Here is a 25,866-nt window from a genome sequence, read left to right as displayed (position 1 = left end):
AGACCGGTTACCTTGGTGTTCTTGGGCACAGGGACTATGGTGGTTTGCTTGAAACATAGGTATTACAGACTGGGTCAGGGAGAGGTTGAAAATGTCAGTGAAGACACTTTCAAGCTGTACAGCGCATACTCTGAGTAAGCATCCTAGTAATCCTTCTGGTCCTGTGGTGTTGTGAATGTTAACGTCTTTGGGTCTTACTCACATCGGCTACGGAGAGCGTGATGAAACTACACACTAACACAGTCACACATCAGTGTGGTTTTCAATAGTCCTTTTTGTTCTCTGGCTATCCAGTGTCCATAACTAAAGCATTGCCAAAAAGCCTAAAATCCATGAAACAGACAAGGAAGGAAGTTAAATTGTAAAGGCCTCCTCCAGTCCTCCTACAGCTCACATGAGTCCTTATCTCCTCCACAGGTGGCGACTGAAAAGGTTGCAGGCAAGCTGAGTTCTACACTCTCATGGGTGAAGAACTCAGTGTCACACACGGTCAGTCAGATGGCTAGCCAGGTGGCCACGCCGTCTAGCCAGGTGGCAACGGTGCCCTCGTCCCTGCAGACCACCACAGCCACCTCGTCCTCCACCTCCCTCTCCTCCTCGTCCCCCACTTCGGCATCGCCTGCAAAGCTCAGCCCAGATGAACTGGAGCTGCTGGCCAAGCTGGAGGAGCAGAACAGGTGAGGGGATCATGTCAAACAATCAATCACTCAATAACTGCCAAGTGTCAACATCATTCATGTTTCTGTTATGTCAGTCTTGACAGTAACTTAATTAGCACATCTCAGGTAACATTGTTTAGATTGGGAAGTTAGTCTGGCCAGCTATCTAAACTTGTAATAATCGTGGTCGAGTTACCGACCGGGGGTCCCCATGATTTTGTTAGTTACGCTAACTCAGATATCATATTAAAAATGGCTAAATCTTCTCTTATCCACATGGCAAAATGTGTAGAAATGTAGCAAACTTGCTTTAAAACTACAACATGTATCTATGCTCCATGGCAAAATGTGTAGAAATGTAACAAACTTGCTTTAAAACTACAACATGTACAGTGCCTTGCGAAAGTATTCGGCCCCCTTGAACTTTGAGACCTTTTGCCACATTTCAGGCTTCAAACATAAAGATATAAAACTGTATTTTTTTGTGAAGAATCAACAACAAGTGGGACACAATCATGAAGTGGAACGACATTTATTGGATATTTCAAACTTTTTTAACAAATCAAAAACTGAAAAATTGGGCATGCAAAATTATTCAGCCCCTTTACTTTCAGTGCAGCAAACTCTCTCCAGAAGTTCAGTGAGGATCTCTGAATGATCCAATGTTGACCTAAATGAGTAATGATGATAAATACAATCCACCTGTGTGTAATCAAGTCTCCGTATAAATGCACCTGCACTGTGATAGTCTCAGAGGTCCGTTAAAAGCGCAGAGAGCATCATGAAGAACAAGGAACACACCAGGCAGGTCCGAGATACTGTTGTGAAGAAGTTTAAAGCCGGATTTGGATACAAAAAGATTTCCCAAGCTTTAAACATCCCAAGGAGCACTGTGCAAGCGATAATATTGAAATGGAAGGAGTATCAGACCACTGCAAATCTACCAAGACCTGGCCGTCCCTCTAAACTTTCAGCTCATACAAGGAGAAGACTGATCAGAGATGCAGCCAAGAGGCCCATGATCACTCTGGATGAACTGCAGAGATCTACAGCTGAGGTGGGAGACTCTGTCCATAGGACAACAATCAGTCGTATATTGCACAAATCTGGCCTTTATGGAAGAGTGGCAAGAAGAAAGCCATTTCTTAAAGATATCCATAAAAAGTGTTGGTTAAAGTTTTCCACAAGCCACCTGGGAGACACACCAAACATGTGGAAGAAGGTGCTCTGGTCAGATGAAACCAAAATGGAACTTTTTGGCAACAATGCAAAACGTTATGTTTGGCGTAAAAGCAACACAGCTGAACACACCATCCCCACTGTCAAACATGGTGGTGGCAGCATCATGGTTTGGGCCTGCTTTTCTTCAGCAGGGACAGGAAAGATGGTTAAAATTGATGGGAAGATGGATGGAGCCAAATACAGGACCATTCTGGAAGAAAACCTGATGGAGTCTGCAAAAGACCTGAGACTGGGACGGAGATTTGTCTTCCAACAAGACAATGATCCAAAACATAAAGCAAAATCTACAATGGAATGGTTCAATAATAAACATATCCAGGTGTTAGAATGGCCAAGTCAAAGTCCAGACCTGAATCCAATCGAGAATCTGTGGAAAGAACTGAAAACTGCTGTTCACAAATGCTCTCCATCCAACCTCACTGAGCTCGAGCTGTTTTGCAAGGAGGAATGGGAAAAAATGTCAGTCTCTCGATGTGCAAAACTGATAGAGACATACCCCAAGCGACTTACAGCTGTAATCGCAGCAAAAGGTGGCGCTACAAAGTATTAACTTAAGGGGGCTGAATAATTTTGCACGCCCAATTTTTCAGTTTTTGATTTGTTAAAAAAGTTTGAAATATCCAATAAATGTCGTTCCACTTCATGATTGTGTCCCACTTGTTGTTGATTCTTCACAAAAAAATACAGTTTTGTATCTTTATGTTTGAAGCCTGAAATGTGGCAAAAGGTCGCAAAGTTCAAGGGGGCCGAATACTTTCGCAAGGCACTGTATCTATGCTCCATGGAAAAATGTGTAGAACTCTTAAATGTAAATCTCACCGCTGTCTTGTGTGGGGGGGGCTAAAATGTCTTGCTCTTCATGATGAGTTCAGATTTTTTTGTGGCCCCCACCCGCTTCAAAGGTGCCCATCCCTGTTGTAGACCATTGGCAAAGCCATTGGTTATGTAATGTTAATTGTCCATCTAGCAATAGAATTGCATGACACCCAACAACAGTGAGTATAATATTAACTCTGGTTGTGAAGGCATGGCACAGTCATCTTAGTAAGAACAGCCAGCCACACTCTGTCACCTGAAGTTTTCATTAGCTGAAACAAGATTAGTGTGCATTTAGTCCCCACTGCTGTCGCTCCACTCTCTCTATTTCTCCCTTTTCTCCCACCACTCTCTCCTTCTGTCCCTCCTATGGCTCTCACCCTGCTTTTATAAGAAGTCTCAGTGTTGACATGGAAACGATGATAACTGGGAAGTGCAGCCGGTTGCTTGGGTTTATACTCACTGCTGTGTAAAGCCTTCTCAAGTATCTCAAGTGAAGAATACTGTATTCCGAGCCCTGTGAGATGTAGCCTTGGCTTTTACAGACCGAATGAAGGGTGGGTGAACTGATCTGTTTCAAGTGTGAGAGCGATGCTCAAAGTGGGGCTGAGACAAACTGTAGTAGGACACATCTGAAGGTGAAACTATCTGCACAATCTGCTGTGTTAGATGAGCAGGAAGTGAGAGTGATATTTGAAAATGTTTTTTCCCCCATGCTCTGTAAAGCTTGGCTATAGATTGAGAGAGAGACTTCTGCTTTCACTAGTGATGGATGATTCTTATCCTCTTCTAGCTCCTTTTGGCATCAGTCTCTCACTCCATGGACTGTACCACAAGGATGTCTCACTATATTTTATTATTCAACTTTTCCTTTTCATTGTCCTGGGCAGACCTCTAAGCACCTTCTTGAACAAAGGGTGGACAGAAGGTGTGGTGATGTAGAGGGGACTTCTGGGCTATTTGATCTTTGACCCAGATCTCAACCCCTGCAAGCAGGGCCACAGCTGGCCTCTTTCACGAGGCACATGTCCCTGCTGCCCCTCCCTTTTCTTCCCTCTTCCATCCCTCCCTCCTTCCCTGTGACTGACAACAATACCCTATCATCTGCCACAGCCCACAAAGACCCTCATGTCACCCTGATAAAATGTAGAGTGCTTGTTGCCCCCTTAGAAAAGGCTGTGTCAGGTAGGAAGCACGATTTTAAGCATCATTGTTACTGTGGACCGAAAATGTCGTTGCTCATTAATGTTTTCAACAACAAACAAAAAAAGTTTTAATTGACATCCTTCCATTGAAAATAGTCATCTTTGAAGAAGGAAAAAGCAAATAATATTAACTGCATGAAGACTCATTCAGGCGTATGATATCCCACTGATATTGATGTTGAGATTTCTTGTTCCTCCCCTAATGAATGCCAAGATGAAAAACAGAAATGTACAGTGCATTCGTAACGTATTCAGACCCCTTCCCTTTTCCCACATTTTGTTACGTTACTGTCTTATTATAACATTGATTAAATAAACAATTTCCCTCATCAATCTACACACAATGCAAAGCGAAAACAGATTTTTAGAAGTTGTTGCAAATGTATTTCAAAAAGAACAACACAGAAATACCTTATTCAGACTCGAGGCTGTAGTTTGCTGCAAAAGGTGCTTCAACAAAGTACTGAGTAAAAGGTCTAAATATGTATGTAAATGTGATATTTCTGTTTTATATACACACGCACACACATTTGGTAAAATGTATAACCTGTTTTTGCAAGGTCATTATGGGGTGTTGTGGGTAGATTGATGAGGAAAATTGTTTATTTAATCCATTTTAGAATAAGGCTGTAATGTAACAAAATGTGGAAAAAGGGAAGGGGTCTGAATACTTTCTGAATGCTCTGTACATGCCTAGCTATCCTCTCTCTCTTTCTGACTGAGCAGGCAGGCACTGATGTGCAGCAAAAACTAGGCTATTATCTGTGGGAACTGACAGATTACTTTTGTATTTTGAAATCCATGTTTGGAGAAGGCCTTTGTACCGTGTAGAGTAGATAAGAGGTGTATGTGACAGGGACAAGAGTCCCAGACTCAGTTCAGCCAGTTCACCAGGCTGGTAGCTTCTCTGGATCTTCTACATAACAAAGACATAAAGAAAGCACCATGAGTCTGTCTTGGTAAGCAACACAAGGATTGTTACTTCTCTTTCTAGATCACATGGCTCTTTTCTTGTTACCAAGAGGCCACAACGGAAGACGGTGTAACTGACATGGATTATTTGGCAACAAACCACATCGACTCGTTTAAATAGTTCCTAGGAATCTTTGTGATTTCCGTCTCTTATTCTGGTTATGCTAAATGTAATGGAGCCTGTACTTAAACTTTTCAGTAAATCTCAATGGTTTGATGTATTTTGTTTTGAGCCGTCTGTGAGAACCCAGTATGACCTGTTTGTGTACTGGTGAATTATTAGCTGAGGAGCAGCGACTAGGCTACATTTGGAACTCCGCTTTCCTGTCTGCCACAGTGTATGTGCCAACTTACACTGTTCATTCTATCAACATTTGTGATGTATTTCTGACAATAACATTGCATGAAATCTTCCATGGAGAGAGAAATTCTGCAGCATTGAAGGTCCCCAAGAACACAGTGGCCTCCATCATTCTTCAATGGAAGAACTTTGGAACCACCAAGACTCTTCCTAGAGCTGGCCGAACAAACTTTATGGTGGAGTGGCCAGACGGAAGCCACTCCTCATGCATCATGTTGTGGTGATGTTTTCCAGTGGCAGGGACTGGGAGACCAGTCAGGATCGAGGGAAAGATGAATGGAGCAAAGTACTGAGAGATCCTTGATGAAAACCTGCTCCAGAGCACTCAGGACCTCCGACTGGGGTGAAGGTTTACCTTCCAACAGGACAATGACCCTTAGCACACAACCAAGACAATGCAGGAGTGGCTTTGGGACAAGTCTCTGAATGTCCTTGAGTGGCCTTGACTTAAACCCGATAGAACATGTCTGGAAAGACCTGAAAATAGCTATGCAGCTCCCCATCCGACCTGACAGAGCTTGAGAGGATCTGCAGAGAAGAATGGAAGAAACTCCCCAAATACAGGTGTGCCAAGCTTGAAGCATCATACCCAAGACTGCTGTTCTTTCTGCCAAAGGTGCTTCAGGAAAGTACTGAGTAAAGGGTGTGAGTGAATGCTTATGTAAATGTGACATTTCAGTTTTCTATTCGTAATAAATTAGCAAAAAATTCTAAAAACCTGTGTTTGCTATGTCATTATGGGGTGTTGTGTGTAGACTGAGGCGAAATAAGGCTATAACGTAACAAAAAGTCAAGAGTTCTGAATACTTTCCGAAGGCACTGTGCCACCGGTATGATGCAAAACTACTTGTTTACTGTTCTAGTTATGTATGGCATATGGCCAATGTAGGGAAAATGGAAAAGAAAACGCTGCACACTGCTGCTCATGTTCCCAGGTGATATTTATTTACAACAACGTTTCGACCCTTAGGTCTTCAATTGGCATCCTTATCCCAGGTGGGGGTGGAAGGTCCTATGTACCTAATATATAGGGGCAGTACTCATCTCATCACTTCCTGAAACAGGAGGTAAAAAAAATGTATATCATAGTTTCACAATATTAACATTCAATGGGGCGGCAGGTAGCCTAGTGGTTTGAGGCTTGCGTCAGTAACTGAAAGGCATTTTTTTATTTATTTTACGTTTATTTAACTAGGCAAGGCAGTTAAGAACAAATTCTTATTTTCAATGACGGCCTAGGAACAGCGGGTTAACTGCCTGTTCAGGGGCAGAACGACAGATTTGTACCTTGTCAGCTCAGGTATTTGAACTTGCAACCGTCCGGTTACTAGTCCAACGCTCTAACCACGAGGCTACCCTGCCGCCCCACTGTTCCCAGATAGCCAAGCCAGTTAAGACAACCTATCAAATAAAAATATATATATTAACATTCAATGATCTATATAAACGCTGGTGCTGACTAGGGGAGTAGAACACTTAAATGAGAGCCGCACACTCTAGGAGCTCAGATGCAAAAATGTAATGTCCAACGCTTCGACAGACAAGCTGTCTTCATCAGGGTATAATGAGGTGACGCGTTTATATAGTGTCCAAAGACACACTGGTGTCTGTAAACATGGCTGGGTGTGGCCTGATATTGGTTAATTCTCATATATTAAAATAGCATACAAAAAACATGAATGGATAGCGTACGGTCATGGATACAATTTGGCTACATAAGCCTACAAACATTTACAATGCATAGCAAAACCACAATAATCACAAGAATGGCTTCAGATCAAAGTTCACGTTGAGGCCGAAGGCAGCAAGGGTCTTTATATTAAAGATCCAGGCAGCCTCTCATTTTAACAATAAATTGTCGATGTAATCAGATTTAACCACTATCGCTCACGTACGGGGGTCTTTTAAAAACCATACGTGGGGGATATTTAAAAATGGGTTTCAATTGTGGGTCAGTATCAATAATGTATCAGTGCTTCCTGATAATGGCCTTAAATGCCTTCTCCAATGGTGAGTTTTGGGTAAAGCATGATGGAACTTTGACTTTTGGTTGAAGGCTTTAGACATTCAAAACAATCCTTGGCATGTTTTACCCAATTGTCTTTGTACCCCGTTTCCTTAAATCTTTGAGTGAGGTCCTTGGTCTGTTTCTGATAAGATGCATCAGAGCTGCATATTCTTCTGATACGACTGAATTGACTTATAGGGAGACTTTTAATAAGTGGACGTGGATGAAAGCTGTTACCTCTAAGGAGAGTATTTCTGCCCGTGGGTTTCCAATAGAGATCTGCAGAGAGGGAGGTTTTGTCGTTAATAACCATCACACCAAGAAAACTGATTTGTGATAGGTCATAGTTGATGGTGACGTGAAGGTGTTCATTCATGGAGTTAAGGTAAGCATGGAATTCCAAAAGATCTTCCTGGATAGATCAAGAAAATTCAAATATCTCAGAATTAGGAGAATATTGGAGAGAAAGGGGTTAAGGTCTGGATTCAGCACCACCTGTTTTTTAAACATTCCTAGATATAGGTTAGCATGATTAGGAGCATTAGTGCTCCTCATCGCTGCCCCTTTTAGTCTGGAGGAAAAAGTCTACTCTGAAGAGAAAATAGTTGGAGGTTAGTACCAGTTCAGCCAAGTCCACAATACAATTAGTGCTGGGAATAGCATTAGAGGGACATTCATTGAGGTAGAACATGAGGGCCTCTAGGCCGCCCTGATGGGGGATGTTAGTATATAGACTGGTAACATCGAGTACACAGAATAGAATTTTCAGGTATATGGTCCACAGATTTTTTTCATTTATTTTTTAAATCATAGTCTCTAGTAGACATGGGAAGGGAGATCACCCAGGGTTTCACAAAATGGTCTACAAAGGTAGCGATATTCTCTGTCAGAGATCCATTACTACTCACAATGGGCCTGCCTGGTATAGGTAGTGTCATGCGCTTGTGAATTTTGGGTAGAGCGTATATGACCGCTGTGGTTGGGCAGTCAACTTTCATAACCTCATATTCGGTCTTTGTAATTTCCCCTTCATTCAAAAATGTTGACAATTTATCATGGATCAGAGACTTGAATTGATTAGTAGGGTCCTATGGGAGTCTTTTGTCAAATTCATCGTCACTAAGTTGTCTCAGTATTTCATTTTCATAGCCTGCTGTATTTAGTATCACTATTGCACCAACCTTTGTCGGCAGGTTTTATAATCATACTGGAGTAATATTTCAGTTCCATAAGAGATTCTTTCTCTGCTTTGGACATATTGTGGAATACCTTATATATTTATTTTTTCCTAGCCAGGAGATTATGTACATCTTTCTCAACTAGGCGGCAACATATTTCTCATGAGAAGGATTTATTTTAGGTGGTAACAATTAGAGGTCGACCGATTTTATGATTTTTTTCAACGCTGATACCGATTATTGGAGGAACAAAAAAAAACGATACCAATTAATCGAACAATTTAAAAAATATATATATATGTAATAATGACAATTACAACAATACTGCATGAACACTTAACGCACGAAAGTGCTGTTTGAATGAATACTTACGAGCCTGCTGGTGCTTACCATCGCTCAGTTAGACTGCTCTATCAAATCATAGACTTAATTATAACATAGGCTCGTATTTCTGTGTTACTAAGGTCATTAATATGGTCGAATCCGGAAACTATCACCTCGAAAACAAAACATTTATTCTTTCAGTGAAATATGGAACCGTTCCGTATTTTATCTAAGGGGTGGCATCCATTAGTCTAAATATTCCTGTTACATTGTACAACCTTCAATGTTATGTCATAATTACGTAAAATTCTGGCAAATTAGTTCGCAAAGAGCCAGGCGGCCCAAACTCTTGCATATACCCTGACTCCACGTGCAATGAACGCAAGAGAAGTGACACAATTTCACCTGGTTAATATTGCCTACTAACCTTCTTTTAGCTAAATTTGCAAGTTTAAAATATATACTTCTGTGTATTGATTTTAAGAAAGACATTGATGTTTATGGTTAGGTACACGTTGGAGCAACGATAGTCCTTTTTCGCGAATCGATTATATGCAACACAGGACACGCTAGATAAACTAGTAATATCATCAACCATGTGTAACTAGTGATTATGATTGATTGATTGTTTTTTATAAGATAAGTTTAATGCTAGCTAGCAACTTACCTTGGCTTCTTACTGCATTCGCGTAACAGGCGGGCTCCTCGTGAGGCAGGTGGTTAGAGCGTTGGACTAGTTAACTGTAAGGTTGCAAGATTGAATCCCCGAGCTGACAAAGTAAAAATCTGTCGTTCTGCCCCTGAACAAGGCAGTTAACCCACGGTTCCTAGGCCGTCATTGAAAATAAGAATGTGTTCTTAACTGACTTGCCTAGTTAAATAAAGGTGTAAAGATTTTTTTTATAATAATCTGCAAAATCAGCATCCAAAAATACCAATTTCCAATTGTTATGAAAACTTGAAATTGGCCCTAATTAATCGGTCGACCTGAAGTAACAATGTGATTTTCCTTTTAAAATATGTATTTTCCCTTGTCATGTCCTCAGGGCTGGAGTCAAGTTCATTGTCATTCAGGTGGTTATCCATGGGAAAAACATAAGCACGGTTTCCTGTCTGGTTACTAATATTGTTAAATAGATTAACATTGGCAGGTGCATAGGGAGCAACCCCATTACCAAAAAAGTTTTGGAAGTCTATAACTGTATCAAATTCCTTGGCCTGTGATGTTGGTACAAATGATAGTCCCTTACCTAGGGCAGATGTATCAGATCTACCAAGAACATGTATCTTACCTAGAACATGTATCAGATCTAGACCTGCTGGACAGGTTTATTACCGTGTCTTGCTCCGTGTGTCGAGCGGGGATTTTGGGTGTTGCCAAGATGTGTTGTGCCTAAGAACAGCCTTTAGCCATGGTATATTGGCCATATACCACACCCCCTCGGCCCTTATTGGTTAGGGGTATTCCCTCACACCCCCGTACAGCTGTGATGACATAGGGCTCTGCATTCAGCAACAGCCTTCTCACTTTATAGGCCTCTCGTATGATACTGTACCTGGTCTGGCATCTAGCTTACTGTTTTCCAGATTAGTTGCCATTGAAAGTGAGGTTATGTTTTAATTAAAGTAAACATTTTGTTTTTTACAACCACATCTTTCTTTTTTAATGTAAATGGGATGTTGTAGAAGGGTGCAGACACTTTTTTTGTTGTTGTGATTTCACGTTTTTGAGAAATTTACCCCAAACAGCAAAGCACTTCCTCAGTATGGTGGCGCTGAAAAAAAAACATGAACAAAGGCTGCATAAAGACTCAAATACATCCCTTTTTTTAGAAACAACAAAGCTCTCACTATAGTGATGCAGGTCTTTTAGATGTTGCACACATGAAATTGTATCTATCTATGTATCTATCTATTGTATTCTGAACTTTACCCGCAATTTTATTTTCCCTTTTTGTGCGACTCGAGGGCAATAAAAAGCTATCCAGCTATTCCATTCTCCCTGTAGCCTGCTGCTACAGGTAACTGGCAAAATAATGGAAACGCAAACAAATCAAATGTATTTATATAGCCCTTCGTACATCAGCTGATATCTCAAAGTGCTGAACAGAAACCCAGCCTAAAACCCAAAACAGAAAGCAATGCAGGTTTTGAAGCACGTTGGCTAGGAAAAACTCCCTAGAAAGGCCAAAACCTAGGAAGAAACCTAGAGAGGAACCAGGCCAAGAGGGGTGGCCAGTCCTCTTCTGACTGTGCCGGGTGGAGATTATAACAGAACATGGCCAAGATGTTCAAATGTTCATAAATGACCAGCATGGTCAAATAATAGGTCTGGGACAGGTAGCACGTCCGGGGAACAGGTCAGAATTCCATAGCCGCAGACAGAACAGTTGAAACTGGAGCAGCAGCAGCACAGCCAGGTGGACTGGGGACAGCAAGGAGTCATCATGCCAGGTAGTCCTGAGGCATGGTCCTAGGGCTCAGGTCCTCCGAGAGAGAGAAAGAAAGAGAGAATTAGAGAGAGCATACTTAAATTCACACAGGACACCGGATAAGACAGGAGAAGTACTCCAGATATAACAAACTGACCCTAGCCCCCCGACACATAAACTACTGCAGCATAAATACTGGAGGCTGAGACAAGAGGGGTCAGGAGACACCGGCCCCATCCGATGATACCCCCGGACAGGGCCAAACAGGAAGGATATAACCCCACCCACTTTGCCAAAGCACAGCCCCCACACCACTAGAGGGATATCTACAACCACCAACTTACCATCCTGAGACAAGACCGAGTATAGCCCACAAAGATCTCCGCCACGGCACAACCCAAGAGGGGGCGCCAACCCAGACAGGAAGATCACATCAGTGACTCAACCCACTCAAGTGACGCACCCCTCCTAGGGACGGCATAAAGGAGCACCAGTAAGCTAGTGACTCAGCCCCTGTAATAGGGTTAGAGGCAGAGAATCCCAGTAGAGAGAGGGGAACCGGCCAGGCAGATCAGCAAGGGCGGTTCGTTGCTCCAGAGCCTTTCCGTTCACCTTCCCACTCCTGCGCCAGACTACACTCAATCATATGACCCACTGAAGAGATGAGTCTTCAGTAAAGACTTAAAGGTTGAGACCGAGTTTGCGTCTCTCACATGGGTTTGCAGACCATTCCATAAAAATTGAGCTTTATAGGAGAAAGCCCTGCCTCCAGCTGTTTGCTTAGACATTCTAGGGACAAATAGGAGGCCTGTGTCTTGTGACCATAGTGTACGTGTAGGTATGTACGGCAGGACCAAATCAGAGAGATAGGTAGGAGCAAGCCCATGTAATGCTTTGTAGGTTAGCAGTAAAACCTTGAAATCAGCCCTTGCCTTGACAGGAAGCCAGTGTAAGGAGGCTAGCACTGGAGTAATATGATACAATTTTGGGGTTCTAGTCAGGATTCTAGCAGCCGTATTTAGCACTAATTGAAGTTTATTTAGTGCTTTATCCGGGTAGCCGGAAAGTAGAGCATTGCAGTAGTCTAACCTAGAAGTAACAAAAGCATGGATGAATTTTTCTGCATCATTTTTGGACAGAAAGTTTCTGATTTTTGTAATGTTACGTAGATGGAAAAAAGTGTCTTAAGGCTTTGGGCCACCACGGGCTGCCAGAACAGCTTCAATGTGACTTGGCATATATTCTACAAGTGTCTGCAACTTCCTGTGTGGATGCACCCCATGCTTTCAATATACTTTGTGTCCGTCATTTACTCAAGTGTTTCCTTTTATTTTGATACCTGTAGAATGGACAGAGAGGTATTGCTCGAGTCGCTACAAAATGGAATATAACTTTGCTGATAATGTTTGGAATGAGACCAGTTCATGTGTACAATATCTACAGACCTGCATCACAATCTACACAACGAGGATGCAGAAGTGAATTGCTGTTCTGGGTATGTTTCTCAAACATGTAAAACCACAAACTGTAAAACCCTTGCTGGTGCCGTTCTAGCTGTGACAGTAACCCAGGCCTACCCTGACCCCCTCTCTCCTGACCCAAATATGGCTGTAACCCTACCCAGTCTGTGAGCTCTCCCAGTGACGTCACCATGCACCCGAGAGGCCCAGGCCCTTTTTCCGAGATCAGATTTATGGGCCTTTGTGTCGTAGGCCCAGACATAGCCTCTTCCCAACTGGCACCCTATTCCCTATGTAGTGCACTACTTTTGACCATAGCCCTTGTGTAAGGTAGTGCACTACAGGAGAATAGGTTGCAATTTGGGACGCACCCAAGGGCTCGTCCGCAGTGCACTGTATAGGATGATAGGCATGGTTCCCTCTCACAGGCCAGGGGCCTGTTCAGTGTTTCCTCTGCAATCATTTAACTGTGGCGCTGCGCCACGGCAAAATCATTCCCGCCACGCCAAAAAAAGATGTGACGCATTTACTTTCCCTCTGCAAACAAAACGAGTAATGAATAGAAAAACCAGACAACCCCATAGTAGAATAGTTTGTCTATTTACTTAGTCATCTTGTTGTGCGTTCTAAGCAAGATAAATATTTATTTCAAGGCGCATTCAACCTGCAAGTGCCATGGTGAGGGAAACGTGCATTTTGACAAGCAGTCAATGCAATACAATTCCTAATGTAATGTGGGAAACCGCTGTTTTAATGGCCTTTTGTTAAAAAGAGCGCATTCCAGCTTAATATACGCAAACTGCACCGTTTTAAACCTGTACATTTTAGCATTGGCATGGTTAAGCACGTTCTGAAATGAGATTTTTTTTAAGTGGTCATGTTTTGTTCAAAATTAGGATCACATTGAAGTAATAGGTAAACAATTGTGCAAGTCCACTTTGTTTTCTGTCACCTGGGACCTTAATGCAAGTTAAAGGTTCATTTTAAATATCAGCCTGACTGAAAAATGTGTTTGGAGTGGACTGTAAAAATGCAATGTCAACCTTTGTCCTATAGTGATTATGTACCCATAAAAATGGTGATATATGACGCTATGGCCCCAAATCAGCTTAACTCACAGTTGGGCTATAGCCTGGGCAGATGCTAAGTGCAGGCAGTGGCAAATATTTTCAAATATTCCTTTATGGTGGAGGAGCAGAACAGGTTTGTGTCTCTGTCTGTGACGCTTACATGTTGGAGCAGTGACTGTGGGATGAGGAATTACTGCAGTGAGCTAGTTTATAGGTCCACATCATGGGCTGGATAGAAGCAGTCCACCATCTTCTACCAACTGGATAATTGCTTTATTTAGCTAGCAAATAGATCCAAGTTGGCCAGAATTGAAATATATAGATCAGCTGGCTGCTGGCTACTCACTACTGCGTTGTTTTGTGCTTGAGACCTGTGTACATTTTCTGTAATGCCTGCTACAAGAAGTGAGTCATTATTGGTGAATCGCGATGTTGTCACCATGGGCGATAGACTATGCTGTCGTAATATCGCCCGACCCTAGTATTGACCCTGATGAAGTGATCATGGTGGTTGTTCAAGGCTTTACTATCTATGTTCATAGCATTTTTGGTTGAGGAAACAAGCAGAAGTGCCGTGACGGGATGTGTTGTCCTGTCCACCTTTTTGAAGAGATGCACTATAAGCCTTACTGTCTGTAACCCCATCGACCCTACATCCAGGGCTCAGAGCTGTGGCGGCAGCAGGCTTTGCTCCTATCATCGCTGGGGCTGCTGTTAGGCTTCTCCTTGGCTGTGGCTCTGCTGTCATAAAGCGGTACTACACCTCACTGCAATTTCTACCTTCTTAAATGAGCTTATCTGTTTTTAGCGCTGCTCTAGAAGTGCCAGCATGCTTTGGATAAATGTTCCGCAACAATTATTGGGTTACTTGCGTCAAGCGTTTACTCAATGTCCAGTAAACCCACTCTGCTTTCACTGCCCATATCAAATTATTGGCACCAATGAAAGGTTTCAGATTGACAGGGACATTGGCAGTTACGCTACATTGTTACCTGTGTCTATAATTTTGTATTTGAGCTGCGTTCACTTCCGAACATAGAATGAAATGTTCCCTCATTCAGTCCGAGTCTCTCATTGCAGATCTTGTAGGCCTAAGTTGAACGGTCAAAAGAGGAAAGAAATGCTTAAGCCTGTTGTGCTTGTCTCTTTAGGTTGCTGGAGACGGACAGTAAGTCCCTCCGCTCTGTGAACGGATCCAGACGTAACAGCGTCTCCAGCCTCGTGTCCAGCTCCTCGGCTTCCTCCAACCTGTCTCACCTGGAGGAGGACTCCTGGATCCTCTGGGGACGCATAGTCAATGAGTGGGAGGAGGTCCGAAAGAAGAAGGAGAAGCAGCTCAAGGTGAGACACTACTAGGCTATAGGTTCCTCTGGAAGAGTTACATGAAACTCTTTCGACCTGGGGAAGCTGATCCCAAGTGGCTCCCTCCTCCTTTCCCTTGGGCTTAACCCTGGCCTTCTGTAAGGTGGAGGCAATATGGTGGATGTTCCCCATGACACAGGTGACCAACGGTTGTCTATGAGCCAATGTATGCTTCGGACTAACTGCTAACCTTGTGCATTAGTCGTACCATAATGAGATCCTGTTACTGTTATAAGACTGTAATGGCAAGCTAGTAACAAGTAACTAACACAAGTATTTGTAATCAATGAAGTTAGTCGACTTAGAAGCTGTTGTACAGTGCGGGCTATGTTTCATGTTGTAGATACTTTATTGTTCAGGTCTAATTCCAAAGGCCAGGTACGTCCCTCAGTGACCCCTACTGTGGCTGTTTTGTCATTGAACTTACGGTGTCAGTTCTGGTCTAGTTTTTTGTTCTCAGTGCCCCCTGCAAACTGATCGTGTGTAGTGCCCCTTTGCACTGAAACCATATCTATTCTACTATAGTTGCTACAGCAGTGGTTTCCACTAGTGCTGGCTGTCGGCACTTTTTCCACTTAAATTAACTAGGCTACTTTTCAATTCACTAGTCAGAAAAAAGTCTGCTGAGCCCTCCATCTTCTAGCAATCTATTGATAGGACGGGCGCCTGTCAGTCACAAAGTGAGCGATAACAGGGAACCACTGCTGATCCTGTCTTTGGTGCGTGTGTGTGTGTGTGTTGTGATTGCAGTCAAATTTCTACATGAAGGGAGAGAGCATGAAATTGAAGACCACACCTAAATTACATTCTATTTGTTTTTGAGCAATATGATTGGCCATGCATTCAAGCACCACCATGCTCCCGCGAATCACTTCTCGAGCAGTACATGAGTTGATGCCTTTACACAGCACATGGGAGCTGTCCAGAGCAAAAAGAAGTGGCCATCAATCTACTCGCTGAGCTTATTTATTTGGGGGAAAGAGATTTACAAAAGTAAACCTTGAATAGTGAACATACAAGCACATACAGTTGAAGTTGGAGGTTTACATATATCTTAGCCAAATACATTTAAACTCAGTTTTTCACAATTCCTGACATTTAATCCTAGTTAAAATTCCCTGTCTTAGGTCAGTTAGGATCACTACTTTATTTTAAGAATGTGAAATGTCAGATACTATTATAGTAGCGAGAATGATTCATTTCAGCTTTTATTTCTTTCATCACATTCCCAGTGGGTCAGAAGTTTACATACACTCAATTAGTATTTGGTAGCATTGCCTTTATATTGTTTAACTTGGGTCAAATGTTTCGAGTAGCCTTCCACAAGTTTCCCACAATAAGTTGGGTGAATTTTGGCCCATCCCTCCTGGCAGAGCTGGTGTAACTGAGTCAGGTTTGTAGGCCTCCTTGCTCGCACACACTTTTTCAGCTCTGCCCACAAATTTCCTGTATGATTGAGGTCAGGGCTTTGTGATGGCCACTCCCATACCTTGACTTTGTTGTCCTTAAGCCATTTTGCCACAACATTGGAAGTATGCTTGGGGTCGTTGTCCATTTGGAAGACCCATTTGTGACCAAGCTTTAACTTCCTGACTGATGTCTTGAGATGTTGCTTCAACGTATCCAAATAATTTTTTATTTCTTCATGATGCCATCTATTTTGTGAAGTGCACCAGTCCCTCCTGCAGCAAAGCACCCCCACAACATGATGCTGCCACCCCCGTGCTTCACGGTTGAGATGGTGGTCTTCGATTTGCAAGCCTCCCACTTTTTCCTCCAAACATAACGATGGTCATTATGGCCAAACAGTTATATTATTGTTTCATCAGACCAGAGGTAATTTCTCCATAAGTAGGATCGTTGTCCCCATGTGCAGTTGCAAACCATAGTCTGGCTTTTTTATGGTGGTTTTGGAGCAGTGGCTTCTTCCTTGCTGAGCGGCCTATCAGGTTATGTCGATATAGGACTCGTTTTACTGTGGATATAGATACTTTTGTACCTGTTTCCTCCAGCATCTTCACAAGGTCCTTTGCTGTTGTTCTGGGATTGATTTGCACTTTTCGCACCAAAGTACATTCATCTCTAGGAGACAGAACGCGTCTCCTTCCTGAGCGGTATGACGGCTGCGTGGTCCCATTGTGTTTATGCTTGCGTACTATTGTTTGTACAGATGAACGTGGTACCTTCAGGTGTTTGGAAATTGCTCCCAAGGATGAACCAAACTTGTGAAGGTCTACAATTTTGCTGATTTCCTTTTATTTTCCCATGATGTCAAGCAAAGAGGCACTGAGTTTGACGGTAGGCCTTGAAATGCATCCACAGGTACACCTGTATTTGACTGAAATTATGTCAATTAGCCTATCAGAAGCTTCTAAAGCCATGACATCGTTTCCTGGAATTTTCCAAACTGTTTAAAGGCACAGTCAACTTAGCGTATGTAAACTTCTGACCCACTGGAATTGTGATACAATCTGTCTGTAAGCAATTGCTTGAGAAATGACTTGTGTCATGCACTTGCCAAAGGTCCTAACTGACTTGCCAAACGATTGTTTGTTAACAAGAAATGTGTGGAGTGGTTGAAAAAAGAGCTTTAATGACTCCAACCTAAGTGTATGTAAACTTACGACTTCAACTGTACAAGCTGCCTACTATTGATAGTTTACATAAGAAAGCTACAAAAATACCTAGCATTAGTCTTGGCTAGCCTACTGTATCTCTTTTGGAGCGTTTTTCTTAAAGGGGCTTCTCAAAATTACATACTTTAAAAACAAAAATGAATGCAACTAAAGCAATACAATTTTAAAGAATAGAGTAATGGCTTGCATTGCTAAATTATATTACACAGCTTTTTAATACGTATCATAATAACCAAATGTAGCCTATTAACAGCTGAATATAGAGAGAAAGCATGCCAACCTACAGGTCTCGCATGACCCCAATGCATTTAAGAACTACACCATGTTCGGCCCAGTAGATTTTTGGCCAATTGGCCTGACTGGGACAGTGAAGGGGAAAAAAGTGAATTTGATCAGTGTCATTTCCTGATAGTTGCTGGTTGAAAATACAATCTTGCATGAGAATGTACCAGAGGCCACTAAAATAAAGCTTGTTCGGCAAAATAAATCTTAACATTCCACCCCCAGCCTGGGGGAGCCTGGCTGGCTACTTGTGCTGCAGTGATGGTTGTCCTTCTGGAAGGTTCTCCCATCTCCACAGAGGAACTCTGGAGCTCTGGCAGAGTGACCATTGGGTTTTTGGCCACCTCCCTGACCAAGGCCCTTCTCCCCCGACTGTCCCAGCTCTAGGAAGAGTCTTGGTGGTTCCAAACTTCTTCCATATAAGAATGAGGGAGGCCACTGTGTTATTGGGGACCTTCAATGCTGCAGACATTTTTGTACCCTTCCCCAGATCTGTGCCTCGACACAATCCTGTCCCAAAGCTCTAAGGACGATTCCTTCGACCTCATGGCTTGGTTTTTGCTTTGACATACACTGTCCACTGTGGGACCTTATCGACAGGTGTGTGCCTTTCCAAATCATGTCCAATCATTTGAATTGACCACAGGTGGACTCCAAGTTGTAGAAACATCTCAAGGATGAACAATGGAAGCAGGATGCACCTGAGCTCAAATACGAATCTCATAGCGAAGGGTCTGAATACTTATGTAAATAAGGTATTTCTGTTTTGAAATTATAATACAAAACAAAACATTTCTAAACCTGTTTTCGCTTGTTATTATGGGCTATTGTGTGTAGATTGAGGAAAAATATTTATTCAATTTTAGATTAAGGCTGTAACGTAGAAAAATCTGAAAAGAGGGATGGGGTATGAATACTTTCTGAATGCTCTGTATCTGCCATATGGGGCTAGTGTAGAAGTGGTAGAGAATCCTCATCAGTCATAACTGGGCCGTACCAACATGACTTTGGTATTTCACAATTTCCAGAGAAGAGGCCTAAGCTACAACACCTCCATGTGACCAGAGGTATTGTAAGACGTCGTCTAACTCATTTTAATCATCACATTGGGGCGGCAGGTAGCCTCGTGGTTAGAGCGTTGGACTAGTAACCAAAAGGTTGTAAGATCGAATCCCAAGCTGACAAGGTAAAAATCTGTCGTTCTGCCCCTGAACTAGGCAGTTAACCCACTGTTCCTAGGCCGTCATTGAAAATAAGAATTTGTTCTTAACTGACTTGCCTAGTTAAATAAAGGTTTAAAAAAAGTGATTCAACAAAGAGATTGATCAATTGACATTGCTATCTCCTCTGTTGACCAAGTTGAGTGTGAGCATACTACTTTTCTGTTGTGTCAACAAAACTGATATTCTCAATTTGTGACCTCTTTTCTGTCCTATCTTGCAAAATTTGAAATTGTGTTTTACATTGGATAAAAGTACAAAATGGCATCGTTTACTGCAGTTGAGGAACAATGGAAAAGTAATTCTGGTTTGAAAGTTGATAAACTTGTAACCCCACTTTTGAGAGAATTTCTAGTGAATGTGTTGATACACCTACTGCAGAACTCATCTTTGTCTACACCCATTCAGCATTGTTCACACCCTCTTAATCCTTAGCCCCACCCATCTCTTTAAGGATTCACATGCGAGGCCATGCGCTAAACGGAGCAATTAAGGTAGTGTAGTTCACATGTTCACGAAATACAATAGATGGCCGTAATCACACCCAGACACACCTGATTAACTTGATGGGTCATGTAATCATCTGGTGAAGTGGAGTCTTGTTTAGTTGTTTTGTTTAGACATGTAGCTAGCTAGCTAAACAATTAACCATAATCCCAACCCATACAGTACTAGAAATACAAACAGATTGTCATAGCTAGCCACCGTGCATGAAATGCTGTAGTATGAATCTACAGATGGCTAAAGCTAGCCAGGTATAATAGTAACTAGCTAGCTAGCATTAGGCTATAACCAGCAATGGAAATAGATTTTTGAGAGAGAAATAATATTACCACAGATAGCTAGCTAGCTAAACAGTACGCTTTATCCTGCTGCAATGAAAATACTTTCTGCTAAATTCAGGGCAGCAGTGTTAAGACCAGTAGCAACACTTTTGCAGTTCTCCATTGCTACTATATTTTTCAAAAAGCTTCGGTAGCAAGGATTATCTACACATACAGAGCTGCTCATGTTATAGACTGAAGCGTGGCTTCATTCCGAACTGACCTACGTGGCAGATCAATCTGAACTCATGTCTCTGCATGTCCAGCCCATCCATTATCTCAGCCAATCATGGCTAGCGGGAAGGTTCGTGTCTTTCTGTGGCTAAGCCAACTAGGCTCGTAATTTAACAATGATATTCGTATTTTCAGATGGCATGCAAGTTTGTTATTAAGACACATGAAAGTTAACATGTTCCAGAAAGCATTTCTGCAAATTAAAAAAAATGTTTCAATCAAATGCCTCTCCTGGGAAGCACTTGCGACATGTACCTAGCTTCCTGAAATAGGTCTCATTTAACCTAGTAGCGATGAATTCAATCTTATTACCTCTGATCCTGTTTTCCAAGAGTGCTCCAGACAATGACACAAATGGTACACTATGCCCTACGTAGTGCACTACTTTTGACCAGACCTCTATGGGCTGTGGTCAAGAAGAGTGCACTCGGTGGGGAGTAGGGTGCCATTTGGGACACACTGCTGAGTGAACATCAACCGGAGTCAGAGGAGCTTGCACCGTAATGTAGTGACAGGTTGAGCAATGGGTAGAGGTAGTTTTCCAGACGTATTAACAGCTGTATGCATTATTCATGAGTTTCCTCTTGCATCTGTGTGTGAGAGTAATCCAGTGGAGGCTTGGTGGGTGTGTGTCAGGGTTCCGTTAGGAAAATGTGGCGCCTTTTTAATTTACCGGACATTTGAGAAATTTACTGGCCCCATATGCAACCTGATTAGGGCATCCACCCACGGTGCTCAGAATGACAGAAATCACATTTAGAATATGGTAATTCATATCAACACAACATTCAAGTCGAGGATGCAACGATGTGCAGTCTTTCTTACCGAATTCTGAAGTGCACTTTGAAGCTGTTAGAATAACTGTCCACATTTCATTTTCCTCGGTCAATCTACTATCCCCCATAGTAGAAAAGTTTACATCTATTGGTCAGCTTGTTGAGAAATTGTCTATTCCAAACAGACTACGGGACAGTTGTGGGAGGATTGATCCCAAATTCACAAGGGGAGATCTAATATGCAACAACTAGCATGGGTTACTAATATGACTAAGATTGTGCCTTTGGCTACTAGACAATGAAAGAGTTTATATAAAATAATTGTCTCCACAGATACGGTCTAGATTTTGGCTAGGCTGCTTTGAAGCAAGATAAGACATGCCTCATAATATGTAGTAAAACGTTCAGGTTTCGAACCATTAAGTATATGTTTTCAAAATGCATACTGCCTCCAGCTCATTGCAAAGTGGTGTGTGATGCACTGATGAAGCCTGCATTCTGTTGCCTTTTCATTTGCTGTTTGATATGCTGTAGCAACAGCTCTCGCGGTGTTTGACAGATTTTCCACTCAAAGCATCTGTATGCTGTATGCATTTCATAAATAAAGGTAAAAAATAAAAAGATAATTATGATACATAACGAATATACTGTAGACTACACACGCACCAATTTAATTACACAAATAGACCGATAAGCATGACCAGTCAAATGTATTTACATCAATGAATAGGCTAAAAAGCATTATTTCGCAATGGGACTTTTTCTTCTTCTTCCAGACAATTGGCCGACAACCCAGGCAATTACCAGCTAATGGAAACCCTGGAGTGTGTGTGTGTGTGTAATGCAGTGGTGGGATAGGGAGATGGAACACAGAGGTGGAATGAATGAGCTGAGAACCACAAAGCAGGCTACATCTTTTCCTTCTAGGAACGTACAATAGGCTTACTGTAAGAGTCTATTGTTTCCATTACAAGGCTGGGACTGTCCAGGATGACCTCAGAGAAAGGGAGAGATCCCATGACCACACACACACACACACTAAGAAGCAACTCATGCCAGTGTTCCCTGTCTGCAGAGGAAAGGTCCTAATCGAGTCACATCAGCAGTAATTTGCAAGAACAACATTTCACTCTGCACAAGGCCTTGCTGACTAGATTATATTTAGTGGTGGAAAATTGTATTAAGATGACTGAGACTGACTGGGTTACATGCTGTGCTGTGGAGAAAAACACATCGGAACATAGCACCACACAGAGAGACAAATTATTTAGTTTGTTCTGAGCACCGTCATAAGAAGTCTCATTCTATGTGGATACCAGTACATTACTTTGTATATAAAAACATGAAGAAAACAAGGCCTACATGTTTTCCTTCAAAAGGCTGTTCTCATGTTATATCAATGATTAGAGAAAGTCCACAAAAACATTTATATATATATATATATATTGAAAGCGATCTATTGACAAGGTCGGATAAACTGCAAACCACACTTTGGTTTAGTTACTGCCACCAATTGGTAATATTAGCATTTTTGGACCAAAACCAACACTGATTTATATGTTTCATCTCCCCCCAACAGGATCTGGTGAGAAAAGGGATCCCCCACCACTTCCGGGCGATAGTATGGCAGTTGCTATGCAATGCCCAGAACATGCCTATCAAAGACCAGTACTCTGAGCTGCTGAAGATGACGTCACCTTGCGAGAAGCTGATTCGCCGGGACATCGCCCGGACCTACCCTGAGCACGAGTTCTTTAAGGAGGACAGCTTGGGACAGGAAGTACTCTTCAATGTCATGAAGGTGAATGATTTATAGGTTTAAAAAAAAGAGGATTTCTAGAATCAAGGAGTAAGCTACGAGGGAATCCTCTAACCTGGAACTCTTCAACAGGGATAAAAAAAAATAATTTGGAGAAAGTGACTGGAATTTTGCAACCCTTGTTTTGTTTCAAACCAATACGCGCAACTGATTGCTTTACAGTGTGGTCTGGAATTGGTTTAGCGGTTAGCTCCTGCGCCTTCAGCACTTAGACACTGAGTATTACGAACACCTTTCTAATATTGAGTTGCACCCCCCCACCTACCTTTTTGCCCTCAGACCTGCCTCAATTCATCGGGGGCATGGACTCTACAAGTTGTCGGAAGCGTTCCACAGGGATGCTAGCCCATGTTCACAGTTGTCAAGTTGGCTGGATTTCCTTTAGGTGGTGCACCATTGTTGATACACACGGGAAACTGTTGAGCGTAAAAAAGCTGCAGCGTTGCAGTTCTTGACACAAACACGCCTCCCCCAATTGTCTCAAGCCTTAAAAATCCTTATTTAACCTGTCTCCTCCCCTTCATCTAAACTGATTTTAAGTGGATTTAAAACACATTACATCAATAATGGATCACAGCGTTCACCTGGTCATGGAAAGAACATGTGTTCTTAATGTTTTGTATACTCAGTGTATAATCGTAACTGGAATGAATCCTGGACCATCTTTCGACAAATCTTTCCTGTCCGTCTCCAATTATCTGTCCTATCAGCCTGATCCCATATCCATTTGTGCTCTTGGCAGGATAGCACCAACAGACTGGCAATCAGCCGACTGTCCTATCAATAGAAGACGAAGAAGAATGCGTTAGAGTACTGGTTTTATTCTTCTCATGCGCCAGAGCCAGAATTGTTCTAGAAAAGCTGTTTCTCAAACCAATGGAGTAGTAATTCATTAGGTTTTAATGGGAGCCAGTAGCCCTGCTTCGTGCTGAATTGCTTGAACACAGGGCAGAAAGTGTTGAGTCCACAGTTACACCTTGACCCTGAAAAACCTTAGCTGGGACAGTTTCTCATAGACCCAGACTTGCATGCCAAGTGGCACTATATTCCTCTATAAAGTGCACTACTTTTGGTCAAAAGGAATGCTCCATGTAGGGGATAGTGTGCCATTTGGGATGTGCACGCAGAGTGCTTAGCTCTCCTCATGACCATGGCTGAAGACTGATCCGAGGTCACTTCCTGTTGTTGTTGCAGGCCTACTCTCTGGTGGACCGGGAGGTCGGTTACTGTCAGGGAAGTGCTTTCATCGTTGGACTGCTGCTCATGCAGGTAACAATGGGACTAGAACACACACACACACACGATGTGCTATGGTCACATGTAACCTTCCACTACACACATCGACAGACTCATTATATTGACCAGAGTACATTTTCTTGAGAACTGTGTACTAAGAGTTGTGTGTTTTTCATGACCACTGGTAAATTGTGTGGTGGTGATTAACTTGTATTATAATGTCTGATTTTGTATTGTGTGAAGTTTGTATTTTTTTTAATTAAAGGTTTAATTACGTTGTGAGGTCTCTTAAAGGCTGGTTTCCCAGACACAGATTAAGCCTAGTCCTGGACTGAAAAACATTGTCAATGAAGAATCTCCATTGAAGGTATATTTTAGTCCAGGACTTGGCTTAATCTCTCTTTCTGTCTCTCTGTGTTTGTGTGGTTTAGATGGTGTATGAGGAGGTTTTTTGTTTTGCTAAAGGAAACTGTTTGTTGATCTTTGTGTTTGTTTGGTGGTGTCCCCTCACCAGATGCCTGAGGAGGAGGCGTTCTGTGTGTTTGTGAAGCTGATGCAGGACTACAGACTGAGAGAACTGTTCAAACCCAGTATGGCTGAGCTGGGACTCTGCATGTACCAATTTGAGTTTATGATCCAGGTAAGACCCGATATGGGTTCGATACATGAAAGAATTGCAAATCTTTTACAGAGCAATATCGACTTACAACAGCACGCTCCAAGACTCCTTACATGCTGAATAGACCGGGCGCGGGCTTGCTTCCGCGTGCGCCATCGGGCGCATGTTGATTTTGGCCATCCATCACAGACGCGATCGGGACACACAGGTTGAAATATCAAAACTAAATCATAACCAACTATATTCATTTGGGGACAGGTCGAAAAGCATTAAACATTCATGGCAATTTAGCTAGCTAGCGTGCTGTTGCTAGCTAATTTTTCCTGGGATATAAACATTGGTTTGTTATTTTACCTGAAATGCACAAGGTCCTCTACTCCGACAATTATTAAACAGATAAAAGGGTAAACCAAGTTTAGTTTCTAGTAATCTCTCCTCCTTCAGTCTTCTTCTTTGGGCTTTATTATGGCGGGTTGGCAACCAACTTTAAGGTGCATCACCACCACCAACTGGACTGGAGTGTGGACCTCAGTTCATCTTTCAATCACCCACGTGCGTATATGCTCCTAAAAACCAATAAGGAGATGGGAGAGGCAGGACTTGCAGCGTGTCAAGCGTCACAAATAGAACCTAGTTTTATTTTAGCACCTGACTACGGAGACACTCATTGAGACGCGAGCAGTTCGGATGCAATGATTGAATAACATGTATGTGTACATTTATTTTGCAACGCTCGCACATGTAGCGCGGTAAGCATGTCAGAATGTTAATTTATTATAACAATATGAATACAAATTATATAGTAATCATTTAGCAGACGCTCTTATCCAGAGCGACTTACAATTAGTCAATGTGTCATGATAATGTGACATCTTTATTCAAGATCATGTTTTATTCTATTCATATCTCCCTCTATCTCCGACCCACCGTTTCACCCCCTCCTTTAGGAACTTCTCCCAGACCTCCATATCCACTTCCAGGCCCAAAGTTTCCACACTTCAATGTACGCCTCCTCCTGGTTCCTCACCATTTTCCTCACCTCCTTCCCTCTCCCTGTTGCTACCAGGATCTTTGACATCTTCATGTTAGAGGTGAGTCCAGTTAAAGGTGCAATCCACGTCGCCCAACTGT

General features: G+C 42.4%; 1 protein-coding gene across 6 annotated transcripts in view; it reads left to right on the top strand.

The window, feature by feature from the left end:
* The first annotated feature begins 436 nt into the window (after positions 1-436).
* LOC110521718 (ecotropic viral integration site 5 protein homolog) overlaps positions 437-25,866 on the top strand; it is a 70,174-nt gene continuing 44,744 nt past the window's right edge. For 3 of the 6 annotated variants that reach the window (XM_021599520.3, XM_021599516.3, XM_090231887.1), the window contains exons 1-6: positions 437-677; positions 14,879-15,068; positions 22,641-22,862; positions 24,075-24,149; positions 24,631-24,756; positions 25,683-25,826. In XM_021599520.3, the coding sequence (XP_021455195.2) occupies positions 499-677; positions 14,879-15,068; positions 22,641-22,862; positions 24,075-24,149; positions 24,631-24,756; positions 25,683-25,826 (936 nt within the window). In that variant the 5' untranslated portion in view covers positions 437-498. Of the gene's footprint in view, positions 678-4,788; positions 4,882-13,825; positions 13,861-14,878; positions 15,069-22,640; positions 22,863-24,074; positions 24,150-24,630; positions 24,757-25,682; positions 25,827-25,866 lie in introns of those variants that run through there. The other 3 variants (XM_090231889.1, XM_021599521.3, XM_090231888.1) reach the window with 2 other exon arrangements.

Source organism: Oncorhynchus mykiss, chromosome 4, assembly GCF_057628025.1.
Source record: "Oncorhynchus mykiss isolate SJ-2025 chromosome 4, ASM5762802v1, whole genome shotgun sequence".
Lineage (NCBI taxonomy): Eukaryota > Metazoa > Chordata > Actinopteri > Salmoniformes > Salmonidae > Oncorhynchus > Oncorhynchus mykiss.
The sequence above is the reverse complement of the archived record's forward strand: the minus strand, read 5'-3'. Positions and strand labels throughout refer to the sequence as shown.